At 37.7% G+C, this 17,668-nt stretch overlaps 1 protein-coding gene across 2 annotated transcripts in view; it reads left to right on the top strand.

The window, feature by feature from the left end:
* Positions 1–16,472, top strand: part of gpr153 (G protein-coupled receptor 153) — a 34,916-nt gene extending 18,444 nt beyond the window's left edge. For both annotated transcript variants that reach the window (XM_028021379.1, XM_028021389.1), the window contains exons 3-6: positions 5,268–5,697; positions 8,316–8,505; positions 10,568–10,752; positions 12,658–16,472. In XM_028021379.1, the coding sequence (XP_027877180.1) occupies positions 5,268–5,697; positions 8,316–8,505; positions 10,568–10,752; positions 12,658–13,506 (1,654 nt within the window). In that variant the 3' untranslated portion in view covers positions 13,507–16,472. The remainder of the gene's footprint in view (positions 1–5,267; positions 5,698–8,315; positions 8,506–10,567; positions 10,753–12,657) is intronic.
* The last annotated feature ends 1,196 nt before the right edge of the window (positions 16,473–17,668 follow it).

The raw sequence follows: 17,668 nt of genomic DNA on the forward strand, positions 1-17,668 counted from the left end.
AACAGCCAGTATCTGCCAGCTCTAGTTTCCACTTTCACTTGGTTTTCTCACAACATATGATATTAACAAGAAACAGTGAATACTAATAAAACCGAGGTTCACCACACTTTAACAGCATTAGCACTATTTTTGTCTCGTTTCGTCTCCCGGGACGTCTGCTGTTCGCACCGAGTCACATGCTTTAAACAGGACCGTGTCTTTATTATATCAGCATTGGAGTGCTGCACTAAAATAAGAAGCTGATTTAATAGAACGACGAGGTTGATTTTTAACACACTAAGGTATTTTGAATACAGGACGATGAAAAGGTGTGTAGTTTGTAAACCATACACCTTTGCATCCCAGAGGTCTCATCTTTAGTCTAATTCAGCTTTTATTCAACATTTGCATATCTCAGCCTTATAATGTTCTGTCAAAAGATTTTCTAATATAAACATAACGTAAAGGCTAAATAATAAGTTGTAGCTAGGTGTTATTCTACAGATTACATGCACAGTGCATTTTGTATCCTCCTGAAAGCCTAACCATGGTGCATCTGGTAAAGAGCAGCATTATGTTGGCTCCCTTTTCTTCCCTGCTGGAAAACAATGATTGCACTGCCAGTGGCAATCAACCCTACAGATGCTCGGTCTACGGTCAGCTTGGCAAGTTTTACACACAAGCAGCTGCTCAAAAAAAAAAAGTACTCGCTCTTGCTCTCTGTATTACACAGTCTGTTACCACTATTGACTAACACACACACACAGAGACACATGGTTTTGCACAAAATGCTTTCATTTTTTACTTTCTCATCCTTATATGTCCCCTCTCCAGATTTTCTTTTTGTTTTTAAGTTAGTTTCAACAGTGATATGGAGGAAGCAAAGTTCCAGACTCGGGCTGTGTAATTAGTGTTCATCTTTCTTTTAAATTGCTTCCCATTCACCCCGCTGAGCAGGCCTGCCTTTTCCCTGACATTAACATATGCCGAAGCCCTAAATTATGAGTTCCAGCTTTGGATTTAGGGAGGTATTCTCATCACCCTGTGCTCACTATCTCATGTAAGTTATTTTCCTCGCTCACTCTGGTAATAGATTCATGCAGCTTGGTGACGTAACCTCCCCCATGTACCCCGGGCACATTCAGGAAAGGCTAGCATTACTCACTGTGACAACAAGATATACTTGTTTTTGCAAAAAAACCAAAAAAAAAAAGCCACAGTGGAAAAATAGAGGCAACTGCTGCCCCTTCTGTGTTATTTATGTTGCCACAGTGCGCATAGACTAAACAAGTTTGAAATATTTTTAAAATCACATTTTAACCTAATAAGAATGAAATGCATCTTCAGAGGATAATTCTGAGAAGAGGAGATGTAAAGGCGATGTTTGCTCTTAATTCCTTTGGAGAGGCTGATGTGGCGTTCGGCTGAAAGAGCTTAAAGAGAAAAGAGTTTACTTTAATTAGTTATATGAGGCGGAAGAAATACTTTACTTCAGCCAGGCCATTTTTTAAATCAATTTATAAAGCTAGTGTTTTATAAACTGAAGTGGTAATGTAAATAAATAGATCAAAGATTATTTTATAGTGTCTAACTGCAGGGAAGCCTTGGCATCTGTCCCTTTAGTGAATCTTCTATTGTGCTTATTAAACAGTGAACATTCACATACAGTTCAGAATAAGCATAACCTTTAAAAATCTGTAATTTTTAGACTGCTGGACCACTTATCCAGCAAAATTAGTACAAGACAGAAGTGGTAAAATTCACTGTCATATTATTGTGATCTACTCTCAGTTTTCATAAAGCTTTCACCTGCAGTCAACCAACTTTAACTGATTATATTTTCTCTTTAAGAACTAGTCTATCAATATTTTCATATCTTGCACGTTCCATGACAAGCAGAGGTGAAAGTTCAACAGGATAATGCAGAGCACTTTTACTATAATCATTTTAGCCTTCTTGTTATCTGCTAAAAGTCTCATTTTCTCTTTCTTCTTCACATCCAGAATGAACTACACCTTTATTATGTAACCGAAAATTGTTTTTTTTTCATAGCTTCTTACATCCCGGCAGACTTCATTTTTGAATATCATACTGAAACTGGAAATATTTAAATTTAGGCCTTCTTCACTTTGTAACATCAGTCACCATCTGGAAAAAGATAAAACTTTTAAGATTCTGATGTGTTGGTAGCTGATCAAAGCCAATCGAAGCTTCTTCAAATCCCAACTAGTTCCTTGGTTCATGCAATAAAAAGCTCTCATTAGGTTGTGTACATGCATCTAAATTGGTTAATAATTGTGAAAAATATGTAAGTACAACATTTTTGAATGGCTAATATCAGCAGCAACTCACCTAGAAAAATACAACCTTAACACTTTTCCTGGCCCTGTTTTATTTCTTAATGACAGATTAATTCTGACTCTGAGCAAAGCAAATGAACTTCCTGTCTTTTATCTTCTCTCTCCTCTTAAACTCCAAGTCAATCTGCCTTTATGTGAAATGTGAAAGTGGGAATTGCGGAGCTCCTGCTGTTTTAATTTGTTGTTGTTGGACTTACCATGGTTTTACTTTGTAGTTTGTATCTTTTTTTCTGGTTTGTTTGTACTCAGGGCTCAAGCTAGATGCAAATCTGTATTGACCAACAACATACATCATAAATAATTCACAGTGGGTGAAATAATAAGGGAAAATAAAGGTTTGTGTGAGGAAAACTGCTGTTTCTATAACTTTGCTAAGTGTTAGCTGCTTTAAACCAATTAAGGTCCTTTATTAAAAGAGATTTATAAAAGGCTGTTGACGTTTCAAAATCTAGCATTTAGTAACTTTGCATTAAAACTTTCAACTTGGGCGTGCCGTGGTGGCGGAGGGGTTAGCGCGACCCACATTCAGAGGCAACGTGGCCTCGACGCGGCTGTCGCGGGTTCAACTCCCGGACCCGCCGACGTTTACCGCATGTCTTCCCTCCTCTCCTTCCCCCTTTCCTGTCAGCCTACTTTGAAAAAGGGACACTATAGCCCACAAAAATAAAACAACTTTCAACTTGCCTGTTATCTGTAGAATTTCTACCTGTTTCATAGTCAAAAATCAGCTAATTCCAGTCACCTATTGATTTCTTGGTTCATCTTTATATCTTTTCATACTTTTATGGCAGCAAAAAGCACCAAAACAGCCATTTTTCTGCAACTATTCATATTACAGGAGTTAAGAAGAAGCTTATGCTTTAGGATTTTCTATTACTTTCCTGCCTGGCTCAGTGCTGTTGCAAAAATATTTATTGTTTTTAGGAAAATATGGAAAAATACAACACAGGTCAAAACTGACCATAGTTTTAAGATGGATATGTCCTCCTGCTAAGTGCGCCAATAGCCTCACCACCAGAAGACAAAGAGAGAGAAAATTCTTCATTGTAGCGGCGACTTGGCGGTGAAAGGAAATGGAAATTCTCTCATGCTGAAAAAGACCCAGATGACAAATGGACCGAAGGAAACTATCAGCAAAAAATTGATTTCCTTCCACTTTCTTCTCTGCTTTGTCCAGGTCATAACTGTTTTTGATGAGGTGCTTTTTAAAACAGATCTTCAAGTGGTCCTTGAAACACCTTTTCAATTTCAACATTTAATTTACTTAGGTGGGAAGATGTTATTTTTTCTGACTTGACAATATTTTGACAAATCTGAGGACATTTTTGTCTCCATAATTCATCATATTTAGCAGCCCTCTAAAGGACAACCAATGGACTTTTAATTGTCAGATTTAGCTGAACTTGGCCTCAGCCATTTCACATTTTCTTCTCACTAAGTCGCTCTTTTATCGACTTGGATGTACGCCTGGCTTTACAGTGATGCTGATTTGCAATGTGTCTTGTAGAGAAGAGAATATTTTGGGTCAATCCTGACTGGTATTTGGAACTATTCATAAACTCACCCACCTTTACAAAAAGCTGTTCCGTATAAATAAACCTAACCCAAGATTTGATGTTGCCACCACAATATGCACTATTAATACGATCATCCTTTAAAAATGTTCAGTGTTATTCTGGTGCCAAGCTTACCTTTAGGAATTGTAGCTAAAAGTTCAGGTTTTATTTTAACAGACTTTAATGCATTTTCTCAAAAGGTTCTGGGAGATTTATTTGGGAATGGATGTTTACTGTGGAAGAAAATCTTTCTCTTTCAACATCAGACCTTAGTCCAGAATATGGACATACCAGGAGTGTCAGGCAATGATGTTGCTGACACAGATACAATCACATGGACGGAGTAAGTTTAGTGAATGAAGCAGTTCAATAGCGGAACCTGAAATTCAAGAACAGGCTGGCAGCAGCAGCAGAGGATCTGACAATGGAGTAACTAAACCAATAGGAGTTTAGTTATTGAATGTTTTGCAGGTGAGAACGTGGAATGAAAGGCTTTGGGAGAAAGTACTGATTAAGAAAGGGAACACAAAAGCTGAACACTACAATAACTAGAAATGCAAACAAACCTCAAAAGAGTAGAGTTAGAAAACTATATTCAAAGTCCAGGTCGTTACAAGGAGATGTTCACATTTAGAACTAAATAAGTAAATTGTTAGTCATTTCTGCAGCCGCTTCAATGTTGCTGTCTGCCTCTTGGCAGCTTTGTTGACCAGTTTCAATGGATGGTTTTATTACAACATCTAGTTTTCTGTATTGTCCCTGTTGCCTTACATTTGCTCCGTTTATCAGTGGCTGTCTTTCTTGTTGAACAGTGTTTGCATAATGCTGTGGATTGTTTTTGCACCCTAGATTTAAATGATGTTTGCTTTTCAGCTAAATACAGCTTCAGCCAAGAAGGAAAAGGAACAGATGTCTGGAACGTCTCACTAGGACAGCTGAACTTTGTTAGTTTACTCACGTCCACTATAATTGATGGCAAGTATGAACACAAGAAGCCTGAGAGTTGAAACTGAATCAAAGGTGCTTCATCAAAATGTTAGTTTAATGGTGTTCACACTTAAGCAAACAGGTGATTGTTCAGTCTTCCATTTGATTGATGTGATTTAAATTTGAAATAAGTTAGAAATAATTTATCAAAGTCTAACATTTTAGCAGGGTTTTGTACACCTTTGTCAGCTTTCCAGGCATACAGTAACTGTGGTAAAGTTTTAGCAGGAATACCTCTGAGATTTCTCTGAGAAGACGAGACTCACAAGCTTTAAAATAATAAGCTGCAGGACTTGCGGAGCAGAACATAAAGCGACGGCCAATTTAAGCCGAAGCCCTGACAGCTTCGCTGAATTGAAACAAAATTCTTTGCTTATGCTTCCAGGTTGAGTAACACCAAAAAGCAGGCGGTTCACACAGTGATGGGTATCTGGATGGTGTCCTTCATCCTGTCCACGCTCCCAGCAGTGGGCTGGCACGACACCATCGATCGCTTCTACACCTCCGACTGCAGATTCATTGTGACAGAGATCGGCCTGGGCTTCGGCGTGTGCTTCCTGCTGCTCATCGGTGGCAGCGTGGCCATGGGCGTGATCTGCATCGGCATTGCTCTCTTCCAGACCTTCTCCATTCAGGCGGGCCATAACGCCGACAAGAACAAGTTCAATGTCCCGACCATCGTGGTGGAGGATGCTCAGGGGAAGCGCAGATCATCCATTGACGGATCAGAGCCTCTCAAGACTTCGCTGCAGATCACTTACCTGATCAGTGGCATCGTCTTCATCTACGACTTCCTGACTGGTTTCCCCATACTGGTGAGTTTATTGTAGGTAGTGGCTAAAAGGTTAGATGGTCAAATTTGAGCTCTCAATGGAAAATGGAGCCATGTTAGTCAGTGAGACAAAAAAAAAGAGAAAATGTGGCTTTGGAAAGTATTTCCCCGTGATTTGCGAGAATAGTTTAGATTTATGCAATTCCATAAATATGAATCACACTGCACGGTATCTGAAGGTGTTGATTTCAACAGACAGGCATATTTCCTCCTGGATATCCCTTATTTTTATCTGTCAAACCATCTCTTCCAGTTTTGTTTTTTAAAGCACTTTTATGATATATGAAGAGATTGTGACTTTGCTTATGCAATCTTGGGTAATGTTGAGTCAAAGTATGCCTGAATCTTGAGTGAATGAGTTAATAGTCTTTCACATTTTCCTTATTCAAAAGACATTTAAAGTTCTCAAAGTTGGGTGTTTACTGAAAGCTATGGGCTTCTTTTTTTCTTGTATCCTCAATGAATCAGCCTGGCCTCCTGAAAGCAAGTTAGTTACAGTTTGCTAAATTAACTTTCCAGCAGTAATTTACTTTTTTAAAAACAATAAAAGCTGCAGAAGGCACAAGAATCTGGTCAGTTTACATGCTGCTTAGGCTATGTCTGTCTATGTATGCCATCTGCTGAATATTTTTTACAATCCATAAATCTTTCTAAAATCACATCATGTCTATCTGAACCAAAACAATTACAGTGTTTCACAAAGAGGACATGAATATTTGTTCTTGTAAATTCAGAAGGAACACTGCTGTAATTCCCTTTTTGAGAACTTGCTGATTACACACCTGACCTATTAAGTAAACAAGCATTGTAAGTACAATCAGTTTATTTGAAGTGTCTCAATCTAGAAATATTCTTCCTCTGCTTCACATGTGTACATTTTGTAAAGATTATTTGTATTTTGACACTTTGGATTTTGGAGATTTTGAATTATTTTCTCTTGTTAAGTTGTAATTTTAACGTAAAACCAAAACAGCTCATTGCTAAATTTTCTGCCATGCGTCTGCTGTGGTCCTCTAAACTGGAGAGGAGAAAAAAAAACTCGCTCAGCCAAATCAAGGGCCTCTTATTTGAACAGCTCAACATTCTTTTTCTCTATTTGTATTTTCACTAGACTTCTTATTTTTGTTGCAAATGTCATCATGAGTAGAGGCTATACTTTGGAGTCTGTGTTGCAATTTTTGGTGCAAGATGAAAAGCGTTCTCAGTGCATAGCAACAATGTAGCATTACGCTGAGATAGTTTATTTCAGTATCGGTGTTAAAAATGCCTTTTTGCTGAATTATCTTGAAGATAATCCACTCATTTTGTTAAAAAAAAATAGCACACTTTACAACAACAACAGCACTGCATTGTATATTGTTTCATAGAGTTGAATTACTGATGAAAGATCATGTTTCTAGTGCAGCGAACGAAACAACGAGTCTTCTGGTCCTGATCTAATGAGCTATTTAAATGCATGGAAAGCCGTTCACACACAAATATACTGCGTCTTTGTTTTGGAGTGCATGGAGTTACATGGAGTTACATCCAGCCTTAGAAAGCCCAGGAACAAAACCATATGCTCGTAAAATATCTGCGGGTCTAGATGGGATTTGTTTTGATGCTAAGATCAATAACTTCAGGGTTGCATGTAAAAGTGATTTATGTGTATATCCATTTGAAGTTTGGTAAAATAATCGCACACTAAATGATTCTAAACAAATTGACATACTGTATGTTTGATGAAAATGAACAGATATTCTATATGTAAACTATAAGCCTGTTTTGTCTATACTTACAGTTTTTCTGCATCACTCTCTAATTCTGGCAGTACTGAGCACCTGTTAGAAATATTTATTGTAGCTCCCAGAGGGAGCAGCCACTAGTGCAAGGACTCATTGAACTCTTCGTTAACTATAAACTATATAGTTTATAGTTGTTGTATGAACAAAATGTTTTGCCATTTGTACTTGGCTGGCTGTTTGGTGATGGGTTTGGCCAGAGTTACAACACTATGAGAGAGACTGCTGTTGCAGTCAGTGGCCTCTGTTCAATGTTAGCTGACGTTTCTCAGTCTGTTGAACAGATTGAGTTTTTGTTGTTTTACATGAAAAGAATACTAATAATTGTAATCACCTGCGAGCCGTGATTTCTGTTGGTGTTTTTGTGTGTTATGTGTAAACTTTTTTATATTAACACTGAATGTCCCTTTAATGCTGATGTAAATTGTTTGTGCTCCATTACTTCAACTTTACAATCTAGTAATGAACTTGCATTTTGTACGCAGAATGGCCACATTGGACAAAAAAGACATTGGTCAAAATCCTAAAGATCACAGAATGATGGAAGCACAGATAAGGAAGAGAGGAAATAGGAAAATAGCCTGATGATATTGTCATCACAAAATGTACAATTATTGCCACCAACACAAGATTTCCTAATATCATGCAGCCTTAACGCCTGACCAGAGTATGAGTATCATATGAGTATTTTTATGCAGCTCCCTCAATTTTTCCCCTAAACAGTTTTCTGAATGTTGCTAAAATTGATAGCATCATATTATTTGTGACATTAAAAGCCTAATTGCAACTTGTAAAAGGCTTTACTTTTTGTTCTAAAAAGGTGGTGAGCTTTGCCAGTCTGAAGTTCGACCGCTCCTATAACTGGATGGTGCTGTGTGTGCTGTGGTGCTCCATCGCTCAGTCCATTTTGCTGCCCATGTTCCTCTGGGCTTGCGACCGTTACCGGGCCGACATCCGTATGGTGTGGGAGAAGTGTGTCGCCATCATGTCCAACGATGAAGTGGATGAGGGTAAGTTATTGTAAGGCATCTCCCTTCTGTCCTGTCTCCCGTTTTCCCTCATTTGCACCTGCCCAGTTGATGATGTTTAAAGCCTTTTTTAATTAACTTGGTAAATTAATGAAGGAAAGCTCTTTACTTACTGTACATGTCTAAACAGCTTTAGTCTAGAGTAGTCCAAAGAAAATTTATATCAAATTGCTCATGACTAAAAAGAATGAAAACAGAATATTTGCTGGGAAAAATGTTAAATGAATCTGTTTAGATGAAATTATTGCTGTTCAGTCGAGAAAAGAAGGGAACATTTCTATTTTTGTTATTGATTAAACGTTCTGGATTACAAGCTGATGTATGATACAGCTGAAAACTTAAAATGTTAAGCAATTACTTTGCGGAGCGGCAGTGATGTGTTGCTCTATGCGCCATCTTGTCAGAAAAAAAGAACAGTCACACAGACACTTTCTCTGCCATCTCTTTGAAAAGACTTTGAACTTCAGCAACTGTTTGATGGAAAATTTCTGTGATTTTGAAGCTATTATCTCTAAATCACAAATTGTACTTTTTTTTCTGTTTTTGCGTACTTTTTAAGTGTGAACATTTTCAAATAAGTTTTGTAAGCAGTTTTAATTACTTTTCTTTAATCTGTACATTATCTCAAGTCACAGGTGAAACCTTATCATGTGACCTTTGTTATGAAATAAAAACTGAAAGGACAAGTGTCTGTGTAGCTTTATAAAGTGCTTATAACTTTATTTTCTATCATGTCTGTATTTATGCTTTAAAACTGCTACAGATATATGAAGCTACATTGCTTAACAAAGCATCTGTTTGTCTTTTTACTGTAATGGTTTAAAATGGGTTATCCTCCCTTGGAAAGATTTTCTTGAGAGGGCAACAGAATAAATCATTCTGTTGACAACTTTTAGTGAAAGTGAACCAAAACGCTGTTAAGCTGCATATTCATGTCATTTTGATGGTCATATTTCCCTCAAGTCAGGAATAAAACAATTGGGTATTGGTTACAAACCTAAAATACATTGAATTAATGATTTCTTTATGCTTTTTTATGTTTGTTTTCTTTTCTTTTGCTTTTCTTTTGTATTTGTGCAATGATAAGTCACCTGCTGACGGAAGTCATTTAAAGGCACACACACATTAAACGACACTTAGCTAATTTGAGAAAGTCTCATGATACCTACCTCTTTCACAACATACTAAAACAAGTATTTAGTACTTAGTTCAACTCGATTTAATTCAGTTCAGTTCAAGCTAATTCATTTGAATTCAATGCAGCCTAAATTTCCACCAAGAAAACAGACACTTCTGCAACATCTGGTTCTAAAATGAGGTCACATGATAATCATGCAGCAGGTAGAAACATAAACTGGGCTAAAAGTTTCTCCCCCTGTTTTTGTTTAAACTCAACCCTGTCTGAATCCCTCCTGCCCTGTTTCTAACCCTCTAGACCTTCTGACCCTTATTCTCTTTTTGACACCTTTCCTCAGAGCTGAAAATTGTCCAAAGGGTGCCATTAAAAACACAAGGCAGTTCATATTCTGTGTGATAATTAACACTCCCAGTTCTCTGTTTTGTTTTGTTTTTCTTTTTTTTCCAGAGGGCTTGCCATGTATAACTCATCACAGTTGTATGTATAAGAACTGTTTCCTGTTTCCCAAAGCTACTAACTTTGCATGCAAAGCTGCCTGTGCAAATAGCAACTTTCATCCTCCATCCATTTGGCCAACATTTATCCTCAAGATCATTTTATACCCATCTTCAATTGATTTGTTGTGAACATAAAGACAGTTATTGTGTTAGAATAAAAAATAAGATTTAAAAAATTGCAACAATTCTGGTTTTGGTTTTGAATTTCACAAGCAATTTCTTGGCTATTTCTGCTTGGTTCTTTGCTTGTAGCTTACATTCCTCAGAACACACATAGGAGAAGTCAACAAATCAGAGAACGATTGAACTTGTTTCTCCTTTCTATTCGTCTGTCTGTCTGTCTGTCTGTCTTGTGTATGGAGTTCGTTGCTCTCTAATCCTGACGCTCGTGCTTTTCTGCACTTTGCAGAAAACAGCCAAGATGGAGGAATTCATGCCGACTTAATATATGACAGACCATATGACTATAGCTCGGCGCCTGAAATCGTGACGATAGACCGTAATGCCAAGTTTGAGTTCTCAACCTTAGAAAGGGGGGTTCTGCAAGGGTATCCATTGAGGGAACAACAGGAAGATAAAATGCAGTATTTGCAGGTATATTTATTGATTTCCTTCATTTCTTTTTTTTTTATCAGTTGAACTCATTTAACTTTATTATTGAATGCATGGTGAAGTGGCCTTGTATGCTTTTGCAGCAGCTTGATTGAAATGGTAATAATTGTGATGCTTTCTCTCTGATTTGCAGCAGGTTTTATTTTTTTGGCCTTTTGTTTTGTTTTCCTAGGGTGAATCTAAAATATTCTCACGCTGACTAATGTTTGGTAAATATGACCATCAGTAGTCCCATCAATACATTAACTGTGCTTCATTTACCAAGTACTATGTCCTAGTCATGAACTTACAAACAACATTACAATATTGTGGAAGAGGGTAAGAGTGTAGTAAATGACTTACCTTCTACATTTCAGGATTTTCCTCAAGCGATATAAATGTCCGCTCATGTCCTGCAAAATAAATAGCATTGTGTTCATTCAATCCAGCTTCCATCCCAGTCAGATGAAGAGCTGTGAAAAAGCTCATTTTCAACCTGCATCTGCAATAAAGCTGGAACTTGCAGCCTTCCAGGGCAGTTCAACAAATTCAGAATGAAAATATTTGCTTTGATTCAAGCATTGGCTTCATTTTGAACATAGCCTTTTACTCTCTCTGATTTCATATCACCTTAACGTGGTTTAAAGTAATCATAGTTTGAACTGTCCTAAAAGACTGTAGTGGGGATATGTAACGTCAAAGTCAGCAATTCCCAACCATACAATATTACCTCTTGCAAAGCATCTGACAGTAGTACTGTGTCATCTTTGTGTTATTCAGTAAAAATTGAAAAAAAAAAAAAGTATCATGAGGTCTATTTTATACGTATCTGTACTGCAAATCAATTTCTTTAAATTGGCCCAATACATTCGATGTCCAACATAAAAGATGGGCACATCAAATGCAACATTTAATGTGTTTTTGATCTGACTGTGGTTAAGACGTCATCAAAACAGAGATGTATACAGTAGCCATCACTCCATTATACCAACTCGGTGCCCCGTCCATCATCTTTTGTCCTTTGTTTACATCAGTAGATCTATTTTGCTGTGTAGTTGTATCAGACTGTGTTGTGTGCCTGCAAAAAAGAAAACATAAACTTGTTGTTTCAGTTACAGGATGACTGACTGAACTTTGACTCAATCAACTTTATTACATTGTTTCCGAAGTAGATCAAGTGTGACACGTGTCTACAAATCCTTTTGATTTTGATTAAATGTAGCCTGAGCTTCACAACGGCAAGGAGTCTGATTAGCAGAATAAAGCCTCTTTGGCTTTATTTGCTCTGTGTCCATGTTTGCCTGTCCGTCCTGCATCTTCACTCATTCTAAAGCTTGTGCTGCCCTCTGCTGTCCAGCTCTCTCACCTTTAGAGTTCAATGCTACTGTATCGTCTACTGTTTAATTCTCTGCATTTACTGAAAGACGCCACAGGGGGGCAGACTGATATCAGTCTTGAGGCTCTTGACGTGATCCTGACAAACCCACTGTCTTTGAATAGTTGTCAGAACCCAATGTGAGTATAACAAGTAGGAAACCTTTATAAGATAAGATTATAGAAATAGAATAACTTTATGCTAAAATTTTCTCTTAAAATGAGGAAATAGAAGCTTGAAATTGTTACATGTGGGATTTAATTTTGAGTCAGGGCGCTATGCAGAATGTAAGTTGTTTTTGCCTCATTTATTTCTCCACTGATCACAGTAAACAGCCTCTAAAAATGTAATTAGCACTAGTAAAAATCTTTACATAAAGCTGATAAATCCTACATGTATTAATCTATATTATTGACAAGGATGATAATGATACATAGCATGTTTGCCATATTTTTTGCAGCCAGTGTTATATTTTATGCATTTTAATGTATCAGTCTTTATTATGAAGGGTTTGTTTTGTGTCTTTCCTCCAGGTGCCCCCTACAAGAAGATACTCCCACGACGAAACAGACATGTGGACCAGCGACCAGATCCCCTCATACCTGCATCGATGGGGCTCCACCGAGGACGTGATAGTGACTGCCCACTACAGCTCCACCTTGCCGCGCCGCGAGAGGCGCAGGAGCAGCCTGGTCTCCTACCACGAGGAGAGCCACTATCATCACCACCCTCACCGCAAGCGGCGGCGATCTGAGGACAGCATGCACTCCCTCAGGCACCTGCCCCGCATCGTGTGCGGCGGGGAGCGCTACGAGGACGAGCTGTGGTGCTTCAGCCGCGACGAGGTGATTAACTTTATAGACGAGACTCCCGTGCCGAGCCCCAGGAGGAGCCCGCGCCGCACGTCCACCGTCTCCCTCATCCCCAACGTGTACGAGCAGCACGCCATCATCCTTCCCCACTTTCCACTCACAGACTTTGAGCGGGAGCCCCAGGCACTCAGGCGGACCTCTGAGCACAAGAGGAGCAGCAGCAGCAGGGGCAACTCGCCAGAGGGCTCCCCCAAACCGGATCGGTCCCCTGGTAAGATGAGCCACGGGGCTTGTGGCTCAGGGAAGGGCTGCAGTAAAGGCCAGCGTGACGGGGGACAGCAGGACAGAGGGGGCTCACCCCGACGCAGAGAGAGGACTGCAGGGCACTCTGGCAGCAGGCACAGGACAGGTGAAGGTGCCGTGTCCAATGCTGGAGCTGATTGGCTGAAGCAAAAGCACCTCATCAAGGCTGAGAGTAAAGGCAGCACAAACAGTTTCCTAAGCACACCTTCAGCATCGTCCTCGGGATACATTACCTTTCACTCTGATTCTGTTGGCTCCACCACCTGAAGGAAAGCACCCATGTTGATATAAATAGTAGGACCTAATATCTAATTGAAAACCTCGGTGGGTTAAGAGAAGTGACAGGCTGGAACATATCGACCTTTTTACTTGTGCCATTATTCAGTTTTCTTACCTACCAGAGATAAGCATCTGCTAATCCTAGATGGCCTTAGGAACTTTGGACCTATTTTTTGACAGGGCCTTGATTTCATGTGTGGGCTGGTGACAATATTGATCAATCCAGCTATTTATCTGTCACAAAGCAAAATCTCCAGTGACAAACACTTTTCTGCCAGCACTGACACAAGGGAACAATTTTTAATTGGTGTGATCATTCCTGAACCTTGTTTCTGTCGTTTGGCGCTTATAGGAGGATAAAATATTTTCATGTGGATTGGTAAGGATTTTTTTTATTATGTTTTCTTTTGTCTTCTTTTAAAATCTTGAACTTGAGTTGTGTTTTACTTGGCCTGTAATGTATTTTTGTTGTGTGGTACGAACACAAGCTTTCCTGAATACAGTTCATTTTCCTTCAGCTTTGCTTAAGTGCAGGACTCATTTCAACTTCTTTCGTTTTTAAATTACCAGTCACCACATAAAACCTTTTATAAAACATTTTTCACATAAAATGGAAAATGAGTTTTAATCCCTCTCCATTATTTGCCTAATTAACGGTTTCTGTGATCTTTTGAAAACGTGACGACCCATCCTTTATAAAAAAGTAAAGAGTTATTTTTAAAATAGAATTCAGATGTTATGTAAATATGAAAACCATTGAATATTTATGTTTTGGGGAATTTCTGTTTATATGAAATATTTCCTCCCAAAGGTTTATCTTACTTGACTTTGGTGATAATGAGGCACAGATGTAGCTCATTACACAACAAACTGCTTTTAAGACAAATATGCAAGTTGTGTTTTCTACTCCCCCTGCTGATGCTCAATAATCTGACTTCACACCATGCTTTGATTCAGATGCACTATACATTTAGTTATTTCACATAAATTTAAAAAGATGAAAAGCACAAATTATGAACCATAACATTCAGCTTATAAGTGACCTGGTTCTCCTGGGTGACATGTGAAAATGAATGGGCTTTGGAAGGTTTTGTCAGGCTAATGTTTCTTTTGCTTAATTGACCGGGCTCTGCAAAAATAAAGTGAAGATTAAATCAAAGTAAACCCCTATAATTTTTTAGAGGGATGCTGTAGCGCCTTGCAGAGACTCACATCTTATCTCATTACAACCACAAACCTCAGTGTATTTTATTTTTTTAAGAAAGACCAACAGGAAGGCCAAACATGCGAAGATTTTCCTCCTGGACTGCCCTGTTTTTAGCACCATGCATCTTGAGGTAAAAACGCTCAAACAGCATAATGCCGCCACCATAACGTCTCACTGTGAACATTGTGTGTTCAGCAGAACGTGATGTGTTAATATTCTGCCACAAATGGTGTTTTTCCACACAAGTAAAATAAAAAAGTTAAAAATCTAATTAGTTCCCATCAGAACAAGACTTTCTTTAGACATTACAGTTCTTATCAATCTGCAGTCTTCTTCTGAAGGCAGCTGGGAGCACTGGATTTTACTTACGGGTGTCAAAGTATTAAGGGACCTGAAATGCATACCAAATTTTTAGATTATAATTCATGTAACAGAAATTTAAAAATGTCAGTCATTGTCCATCCACTTAACATTTACACACTACTTTGTGTTGATCTGTTGGACAAAATTTCATAAAACTAAGTTTACTTCTGTGGTTGTAATGTGGTAAAGTGTCTTTAAACCTCCTCAAGGGGTGGGAATGCTTTCACAAGTGACTTGACGATCTACGTTTCTTATTTTAAATTCAAATTTTCAGAAAGTAAAATGCACAATAATTTCTAACATAGCAAAACCTTTACTAAAAATCAACCATGTGTTTCTGCAAAATTCCAAATAAATCAGCAAACTACATTTCATCTCTTCCAAAGTGATAATTTGCTAAACTAATGCAATGAAGACAGTAAGTAGAAGACCCAGTTGGGAGCTTTGGGTGCTTGTGGATAGTAACTGTGAATGTGAATGTATTTGCACTAATAAAGTGCAGCTTATTAAGTAGGCATGAAGAACTGAAAGGATCCCCTTTTTGCACCTTTATTTGTCATAAAATTTGTTTTTTTGTTTTACTGTCATCGTCCAAATGAATAAAGTAGCACTGATTGGGCATTTATGCTTTATGCTTTTTTTTTTTTAAAGCAGCTTAGTTAAAATTTTGAGTGTTTCTTACCAATTTCAGACTATTCAGTCAAGCAACTTTGCTTAAACCTGCTTTCTTTGGGAAGCAAATCATCTCACAGTCATATTTTGCTGTGGTATAGGTATATATACATTTTTTTCATTTCATTGTATTTACAATATTAAACATTGTGACATATTCAAAAGTTTATTACTGAAATATGAATGACGTTAAATGTTAGTTTTGTTGAGTTGATGACTTTGTTAACATGATATGACTGATTAAATTCACATGAAAACACTTACGAGTTTGTTTGTAGAATCGTTCTAGTGTGTGCTCACTGGACTTGGAAACTGTTGATCTGATGATTAGTGTCTGGTTCTAAAGCCTGGATGAACATGAAATCTTGGAATGCTTTAAATACTGGAAAAAAAATAAGGAACGTCTTATTTTTTTACCTGTTTTAATCAAATGTTGTTAATAATGTTTTTTTGGGCGTCTTAATGGATTTCTTTCTTTTTTTTAATACCTTACACCTCTTTCCTAATAATCTTTATTTTGATTAATTTTGTGAAAGATCATGTTTGTTATTTTCTCTTTTGTTCTTTGTATTTTTATTTAATTAGTCTTGGTCTCCGTTTTGTTACAATTTCAGGACTTTTTACAGTTTCAGATGCAGCCTTTGGTGGTACACTGTAAAAATCCATTTTGGAGGGTATTAAGTATTAGCCAATAAAATGATTTAAATCTTAACATGGTGAGGACCTTGGCTAAAGTACTTGCATATCTTTCAAAACTTGCATTTTTAAAGCAATCTTATCATATCGAATGTGAGGATTGTAAAACCAATTACAGTTTGGAACGAGGTCTAGACTTCATACTTTTCTTTTTCCTCCATTCAACTGTATATTAGGTTCCACGCCTGTGTTCATTTTCTGTTCCATGAGACTTCCCTAATCGTTAATTTGACTCAACAATGTTTGGTTGTCATGATTACAAGCCCAGGTGATCCCTCTTCCTCTAACATCCTCAATAGTTTGTAATATTTTTTCTGAATATGCAGAGTTTGGCTTTTACATAATGTGATGCAGCACCAGTCAGTCCAAAAGGAGTTGTTCCTAAACTTCAAACACAGGTTTTGCCACCATGTTCTCTAAAGATAACTAACTGTAAGGGTAGCCATCTTTTTTTGACACAGTCATTTCAGCTTATTTTTTCATAGAGGACACAAACTCTCAATGACCAAACTATGGAATATTAATAATATTAAATACATTGAAAGTTTGTTTTGTATATATTTATTCATTAAAAAAAGCATTTTTATTTTTTTAGACACACATGCCAAAGAAGAAGAATGTTCAGGCAGGTGAACAACAAGGACATACAAATAGATGTTCAGCAAAAGCCAATTAAATAAATGATTTAAAGTTTACACATACAAAGCGACTGGTTTGAATTGACCTTTCTCCTGTTGTGTTGATGTCCTGAACAAGGTACCTAATCCCCAGGTTGCCTGCTCATCTGTGTGTTGGTGTATGCGTGTGTGTGCAAATGCCAGTGTGATTGTAGTTTAAAGTGCTTTAAGTGATACTATATGACTGACTATTTTCTTGTTGTTCTGTGCAATGGGAGAAATTTTGTTCTATTTTTCCAATGACTTGTTGGCCTTTTCTCTGTTTGTGCTTCTGTCTTATCATTTCAGACATTTCTAACGGACTGCTGGCCGTGTGGACTTGAAAGCATTTTGGTGAATTTGCACCGACTGCCCTACAGGTGGCAGTGTACGGAGTAACACGCTGAAATATGCCAGACAAGACAACTGCTTTTGGTGTCCTCTGTGGGGATCACTTTGCATGATGGGCATGAACTATATCACAGGTTATTAATCTAACTTACTGATTTAGGATTTAGATATGATTCTGATAGAAATGTCGAATACTATTGAATCT

The sequence above is a fragment of the Xiphophorus couchianus genome, chromosome 1 (assembly GCF_001444195.1).
Source record: "Xiphophorus couchianus chromosome 1, X_couchianus-1.0, whole genome shotgun sequence".
NCBI classification, from domain to species: domain Eukaryota; kingdom Metazoa; phylum Chordata; class Actinopteri; order Cyprinodontiformes; family Poeciliidae; genus Xiphophorus; species Xiphophorus couchianus.